The 8,367-nt window shown below is 36.8% G+C and overlaps 1 protein-coding gene across 1 annotated transcript; it reads right to left on the bottom strand.

Annotated features, from left to right (window-relative positions):
* Positions 1–6,509: 6,509 nt before the first annotated feature.
* Positions 6,510–8,002, bottom strand: LOC118754423 (adenosylhomocysteinase-like). Its single transcript, XM_036489298.1, is given in 3 exon segments — positions 6,510–7,545; positions 7,547–7,702; positions 7,705–8,002. Coding segments are annotated over 3 exon segments (1,296 nt in total). The 5' UTR covers positions 7,939–8,002; the 3' UTR covers positions 6,510–6,639.
* Positions 8,003–8,367: the final 365 nt, after the last annotated feature.

The raw sequence follows: 8,367 nt of genomic DNA, 5'->3' as shown, positions 1-8,367 counted from the left end.
TGTATATGTATTTATAACTTTGATTTGGTAACTCTTATAAGGGAAATGCAATCCGGAATTTCTTTGCACACGCCCCTGTTATACGGCCCCTAAACCACGCAAAAACATTTCGCAATATCGGGCTTGCATCGGTTTGTGGGTTGTGTGGGGTTGTTTGTACTAAATTGCAGTTATTGCGCTAAAATCAAAATCATTTTAATATTTTGCTGATGCTTGTGTTATTGTACAATAATTTGTGTTGCGTATGGCGACAACTGCGCAATTTTTAGTCTAGTTTTGACATTTTAGATCGGGCTGTAAAATATGGATAAGAGCGTAGAAAAAAATACATTTTTTTTTTACTATTTATTTTCTTCCGTTTAAAGCTGAAGCTATCAAAATATACAACTTATCTATTAACAATTTAACTACACTTGTTTACGGCCCTTAATATGCTTAATGTTTTAAAGGGCCCATAGGTGATACCAGCATACTGTAACCATCAAGTATGGTGCCAGCCGATTGACCGCATATGTTCGTGTGGTGCGATTGTGCCAGCTGCTGGTGCGACATCAAAAACGATCTGAAAATTTTATGACTGTACCAGGATGCTGGTGTCATAAATGGCGAAATTAGTAAAATTTTTTTAAGTAAAAAGTATTTTGGCTAACATTTTTTGTACTATATGAGTCAAAGTCGTGTTTATGGCAGATTAAAGTTCACAATATTGTAGCTGTGAATTAAAAAAAAAAACAATGTTTAACAAAATGGTAGGAAAATTATGAAATTTCTTCTCTAATTATTTCGATCTTTTCTAGACCCCGTTTGTAAAGAAATAAATATTGTACCAGCAGGCTGATATGTTACATGCTTCGAGCCTGATGGTACAATCACTTGATGGTGCTAGCTCGCTGGTGTCGTGTATTTCCCCTTTTACACAAAGACGTTTTGGTTGGATAAAATATTAGTTATTTTCCAGAGTTCATTGTTTTTCTATACCGAGTTGTCCCTTCTTGTTATCTACTTTCTTTGATATAAACATCGCCGAGACGAACACGTATGTAGGTATGAGTCTTTCTACAATGGGACCACGGCAACATAGAGGCCCTTATTATGAGCTGCATTCGATTTTCGATCTTCGCTGGCTATCGAAGTTCGAAGATCGAAAGTGAAATTTGTATTATGAGCTATGCAAGCGTGTCGAAATTTTCGTTGAGTATCGAATTTTCTGTCGAACAGAATTTTGCTTTCGATGGTGTAGCGAAGTGTTAGAAAATTGTGAAAAATGTATGATTTTGTATATGTTTTCTTACATTTTGGCGGCTAGACACTAATTTTAAACAATTTTTATTAATTTCATGCAGTTCTAACATCGTGAATACTAAACACAAGCTCGAAAGGCTGGTTTTACTTGTGAAAGAAAATCCCAATACTCTGTTGGCACGATCTCTGAGAACAAAATCGTAGCGCTGTTGATAGTTTTAAAATATTTTAAATAGATTTGGCTCACAAACGCCTCTTTAGATGGTCGGAACTTTTTAATGAATCTGAAGACAAATTTCTTAAATATATTTTATATCCAAATACATATTTTACCACGTTTTTATAAACTTGCTTTCTTTTTTACTTCATTTTAATTAGAACAAATTTACATAAATATGTATAAGCACACTATTTAGTTTGCTCGATTTGTAAACAAAGCTTCCCAGCGGTGAAAAATATACTGTTGTGAACAACCTAAACGAGCGAAATTCACAATAGCGCTATTCTTCATCGAATGAGCGCCATAATACCAAGTGATAATTCGTTCGCTCAGCACTTTCGACCACCGTCGAAAATCGAATGCAACTCATAATAGAGGCCAGAGTCTATCGGTGTCAAACTTTAACCAACTTTATTTTCGTTGTTTGGAGGATTAATTGTACGTCCTCCACCTATATTTACTTGATTTTAAATATTTACAGTTTTAGAAATCGTAACACGTCCTTTCTAAACATTTTGAAATAAAATTTTAATAAAAATAATTTTGGCCGCCTAAATCGGCCAAATACCCCTATGTGTGACGTCAGGCTTTTTTTAAAGGACTTTGAAATTGTTGGGATATGATTGAATAAAAAAATTAATTAAAAGATTTGGTGCATTGTAGAGCAACAACATGGAAAAATTCTGTAGAATTTAAAAAAATTATAATTCTTTGGTGCACCAGGACGAATAAGTGTTGAAAATTACCTTTTATAACTTTTTCCTTGGATATCCTTGGAAATTTCCAATATTTATTTTTGAAAAAAATATATATCAAGGACGAATATGTAAACTACCACATCCTCGAATTTCGTCCTTCTACCTTTATTAGTTTTAGATAAAAAAAAATTTTACACTTCTCTAATAAGATATTGGTAGTTACAATCAGGGATGTTGCGAATGTGGAATTTTAGACATCCGCGGATGCGAATGCGGATGCGGATGTTTAAACGCTAACATCCGCAGATGCGGATGCGAATGCGGATGTCAAGTATTTTTATACACGAGCGCACCTGTGCACAAGGGTATTATAAATTTGTTCACATAACGGTTGTTTGTAACAGGCAAAACGAATTGAGATAGATATAGACAAATATATACATAAATGATCAGAATGAAAAGAGACATCGATTAAGCGCTGACTGTCTGTCCGTCCGTCCGTCTGTCTGTGCACACCATAACTCGAGTACAAATTGAGATATCTTAACGAAACTTGGTATGTGTACTTCTTTTGAGCGTTGGACGGATGGTATTGAAACTGGGCAAAATCGGACGATAACCACGCCCACCTCCCATATAACGGTAGTTTTGAGAAATGCGGAAACTGCGATATTTTAGTAAGTACTGAAGCTTATTCACTCAAAATTGATATTTACAATCATTTTTAGGCGAAAAATAAGAATATTATAAATCTTTGGAAAATGGGCCTAGCCACGCCCACTTATGATTACATACATGTGTATATCTCGGGAACCGCTCCAGCAATTTCTCCCAAACCTGGCACAGTTGTTGGCCTTCACAAAACACACTAAACGGCTTAAAATTTAGAAAATCGGATAATAACCACGCCCACATCCCATATAACGGTAATTTAGAGAAATACGAAAGCTTCTATAAATCAGTAAATACTGAAGGTAATTTATGCAAAATTTATTTTTGCAATAATTCTTTAGCAACAAATAGGCTTATAATAAAAGGTTGGAAAATGGGCGTGAACCCGCCCACTTATAACCACATATGTATATCTCGGTAACCGCTCTATCAATGTGTACAAAACTCGGTATGATCATTGTGGTTGCCACATAAAGGCAAAACGTTGAATGTTTTGAAATCTGACTAAAATTACGCCCACTTTTTTATAACGGTAAATTTCAGAAATGTTTGAAACTTTGATATTTCGAAATATAATGAAGCTAATTTTACCCAAAATTGATACTAACAACAATCCCTTGAAAAGAAGTATCTAACATTATTATGGAATTTTGGAAAATGGGCGTGCTGCCGCTCACATATATCTAAATAAGTTTAACTCATTATATCTAACTGAACGTTCTATCGAAGGTGTTTGAAATAGACGTAAAACCACCACTGCTTACCATATAGCGGTAGTCTTCGGAAAGGTGAAAAAACTATATTGAATTCTTGCGCCGGGTATTTAATGTTCGGCTCCGCCCGATCTTAGACTTTTTTACTTGTTAAAAAATAACTTAGGTGAGTAGATTAGGTGATTTAGTTAAATAAAAATGGAAATGGATTTTTAATAATGTGTTTTTAGTATTTGAATTTAAAAATTGGAACACAGTATTCAGTAAAAAGTTTTTAAAGGGTCGCAAATCAAACCTGCGCCACTAAATAACTCGGTCGGTCGGGGCGACAAACTTGAAAAACTTGAAACTTGACAAAATTGTAAATTCGTTTTGATTGACGCCGCACCAGGTCTTTCAGTTATATTTTTTTTATTTTATTGCGGTGCAATAATTATTTTTTGATAATTGCATCGGGCTGCAAATGTCGGATGTATCCTCTTGACTTCCATCTTCACAATCTTGTACCATGGCAAGATCGTTGTTTAAACACCGTTGATTTCCAAAGATATCTTCATTCTCATTCCTTTGGTTGTTTCTGAATTTGGAGAACCTGTAACGTCACCAGCGTTTTTCGATTTTGTTTTTGTAATTCATTTTTAATCCTTTCTTCTGTGACTGGAATAGCTTTTAAGCAGAAATAACGAACGAAGGTTACACATCTATTTGTATTTTTTTTACCATTTAATACTAACGAAATTCATATACCAGACCCAAGGTTTGATCTATGGTAATTAATTAACATTTTTTATTGAAATATTTTTCAATGGGTGGCTTTGCTCGATAAGACATTTCCTTCATTTGGCACCAAACTTGTTTAATTTGGATAAGCAGTTTGTTTATTATCCGGAAAAGACTTTTAATTGGGAATAAAAAATATTTGGCCAAGTTTAACTGGTAAAAACAACTGTTATTTTCGGTCCCTTCAATATTCGCATTCGCAAAAGATCCGCATTGATTATTGCGAATGCGAAAGCGAATGCGAATGTTAAAATTAATGCGGAAGCTCCGCGGTTGCGAATGCGAATGCGAATATTCGCAACAACCCTGGTTACAATATACCAGGGTTCGGAAATATTCATATATGAACGTTCGCGAACATACATTTATGATTTTATACGCGAAGGAGAACGTATCAAATATTCTGTATTGATTCTCCTTCGCGAACGATAAGCATAAAACCAGTCCAGATAGTTCGCGTTCGCGAATGTTGGGTAGAAAAAATTTCCGCTGTTGTTCGTACGCGTATGTATTCGTAAATGCTGCGGCAAATATTCGCGGAATGTTGGTGTGGCTAGAGATACCATTCTGTGCGAAGGCAATTTTGTTAATTGCATAAGATATGCCCCGTTCATTCGATTTTCAAAAATGAGGTGTCAAATGAAAGGGCTTTGCCTCTAGATGTGCAGTAGGCATATATTTTTTTAATAGGGTTGCCACCTGCATTTAAAATTATGATATTTACACCGCTCTCTCGATTTTCAAAAATGAGGTGTCCAATGAAAGGGCTTGACCTCTGGATGTGCAGTAAGGATATATATTTTTAATAGGGTTGCCACCTGCGTTTAAAAATATGATATTTACACCGTTTTCCCGATTTTCAAAAATGAGGTGTCAAATGAAAGTGCTTGGCCCCTAGATGTGCAGAAAGGATATATATTTTTTAAAGGGTTGCCACCCACGTTTAAAAACATGATATTTACACCGTTCTCCCGATTTTCAAAAATGAGGTGTCAAATGAAAGGGCTTCCCCTCCGACATATTTTTTTAATAGGGTTGCCACCTGCGTTTAAAAACATGATATTTACACCGTTCTCCCGATTTTTAAAAATGAGCGGTCAAATGAAAGGGCTTGGCCTCTGGATGTGCAGAAAGGATATATTTTTTTAATAAGGTTGCCACCTGCGTTTAAAAATTTGATATTTACACCGTTCTCCCGATTTTCAAAAATTAGGTATCCAATGAAAGTACCTGGCCTTTAGAAGTGCACCAAGGCTTTTATTTTTGAATAGGGTTGCCTTCTGTCAAAAAGTTATAATGATTACACCGTTTGCCCGGTTTTAAAAAACGTGGGGTCAAATGAAGTGTCTTTGCCTACAGGTGTGCAAGAGGGTTTGTTTAGGCCTTCACCCTAAATATTTCTATATTTTTTCGACCCGCCCTAATGTTGGCATATGTGCATATGTACACACACATACATGTGCACACGTACTAATATTAATTCGCGCCGTTAACTAAAGTTTCCCGCCGGACAATAAACCTTCGTTAAGTTTCCCCTTAACATCGGTTGTCCGGCGGTCCGATTAAAAACCCCGCACGTCCAGTACTTCACTTCGGTTTTAGCAGTTCAACGAGCACACAGCAGCTACCAGGCCACTCCAGTCCAAAGGTATTTAAATATTTTGTTATACCCACAGATATATATATATATTGAAATAAATTGACCCTGTATTGAATTAAAACTAAAATCACAATATCTTGGTTCTATTTATTTCTTTCTGCTATATTTACACCGGAGCGTAATTCCACCACGCCCCCGTGTAAACATTTGGTCCTTCGAGCCGGATTTGAACCAGCGACCTATGGAAAGTTATAATGTTCGAAATGCAGCCGTGGACGCCAATTTTACTCACAAACTCTTGCTGACAAAAAATGTTCCCAGCCCGAATTTGCTACTTCCCTACTACTTAGGGTTAATATCTGTTTGTGTGCTATACGTCAATAAATAGTTGCTACCATAAGCTTACAAGCTAAATACTCCCGTTGGCTTCGACGTTTTAAATTAACTATGCATGTTTTTTTTAATGTCTAAATGCAGCATTTACTGTTTTTAAGAGTAAATATTTTTATTTAATCTCATACTTAAAATATTATTTTTGTTAATTTTGATATTCAATGCCTTCACACGATAGTATAACATTGCCGTTTTCATCCACTTTATTTCTTCTCATGAGTTTTATTAAATCAAAAATTACAACAAAAGCAAATAGGTATCACCAAAAATATATATCAATAATAATATTTTTACCTTTGTGATAAAATCTACACTGTCTCCTTAGTATCTGTAATGGTCGGGCTTAAATGGACCAGACTTCGGCACACCCAAATATTTGGATTGGTCATCGGACAATTTTGTCAATTTTACGCCCAATTTCTCCAAATGCAGGCTGGCCACTTCTTCGTCGAGTATTTTGGGCAACATATGCACATCGACATTGTACTTTTCAGCTTTAGTCCACAATTCAATTTGTGCTAGCACTTGATTACTGAACGAATTGGACATCACGAAGCTGGGATGACCGTGCGCGCAACCCAAATTTACCAATCGTCCTTCGGCGAGCAAAATAATATGACGTCCATTGGAGAGTGTATAACGGTCCACTTGTGGCTTAACATTTATCTTCTCCTTGGCATTGGCATTAAGCCAAGCTACATCAATTTCACAATCGAAATGACCAATGTTGCAAACGATCGCATCGTCGGGCATGTGTAGGAAGTGAGCGCCAGTGATGATGACCTTGCAGCCAGTGGTGGTTACAAAAATAGTCGCTTCCTTGCATGCCTCTTCCATTGTGGTAACTTCATAGCCTTCCATTGCAGCCTGCAAAGCGATTATGGGATCGATTTCCGTGACAATAACACGTCCGCCAAAGCCACGCAACGCTTGTGCGCAACCTTTGCCGACATCACCGTAGCCGGCAACGCAGCATACTTTTCCAGCGATCATGACGTCTGTGGCACGCTTAATACCATCAATTAGCGATTCGCGACAACCGTATAGATTATCGAATTTGCTCTTCGTCACCGAGTCGTTAACATTGATGGCAGGAACACCTAGTCGACCTTCCTTCATCATTTTGTACAAATTATGTACACCGGTTGTGGTTTCTTCGCTCAAGCCCTTGATGTCTTTAAGGTACTGTGGGAACTTTTCGTGCACCAAGTTAGTTAAATCGCCCCCCGTCATCGAGAATCAAATTCAATGGCTTATCATCAGCGAATACCAGAGTCTGCTCAATGCACCATAAGTATTCCTCATCGGTCTCACCCTTCCAGGCATAAACTGGTACGCCAGTCTTCGCGATAGCTGCAGCTGCATGATCTTGTGTACTGAATATATATTACAGCTTGACCATTGAACTTCTGCGCCCAGCTCCACGAGTGTCTCTATCAATACGGCGGTTTGTACTGTCATATGGAGACAGCCAGCAATACGTGCACCCTTTAAAACCTTTTGTGGTCCATACTTCTTACGAATGGCCATTAGGCCAGGCATTTCATTCTCCGCGATTATGATGGCTTTGCGACCATACTCAGCAAGGTTGATGTCGGCAACTTTGTATTGTGGCTTCATTTTATCCTATTTGCGTTTGAGTAGGAACTGAAGAGTTAATTTAAAAAATATCTTAATTGTTGCCGATTTAAGGATATAGAACTATTTTATTTGAATTTGGCGCAAATTCACATTCAGAACTCCCAACCGGCTTGAATGGAGATGAAGGAAAAAGTAAACTTGAATCTGCTTGGAGTCTGAAAAGGAAAAATATTAGTGTTAATTACAAATTAAATTTACTAATTTTTACAACCTCTACAACCTTCTTACCTGCGATTGCGTAATTCCCTCGTGTATGAATGTACTTTCCATCCCATTCTTCCAATGAAATGAATGAATTTTCTTAATTGTCCTATTTGTGAAACAGGGCTTGGACTTATGAAATTATTTAGTACGCACCACTCTAACAATTGGAGTAAAAACCAATTTTCGTAGTAGCCGGGTTTCATC

The sequence above is a fragment of the Rhagoletis pomonella genome, unplaced genomic scaffold, assembly GCF_013731165.1.
Source record: "Rhagoletis pomonella isolate Grant_MI unplaced genomic scaffold, Rhpom_1.0 Rhpom_scaffold_03872, whole genome shotgun sequence".
Lineage (NCBI taxonomy): Eukaryota > Metazoa > Arthropoda > Insecta > Diptera > Tephritidae > Rhagoletis > Rhagoletis pomonella.
This window is presented reverse-complemented; position numbering and strand designations above follow the sequence as displayed.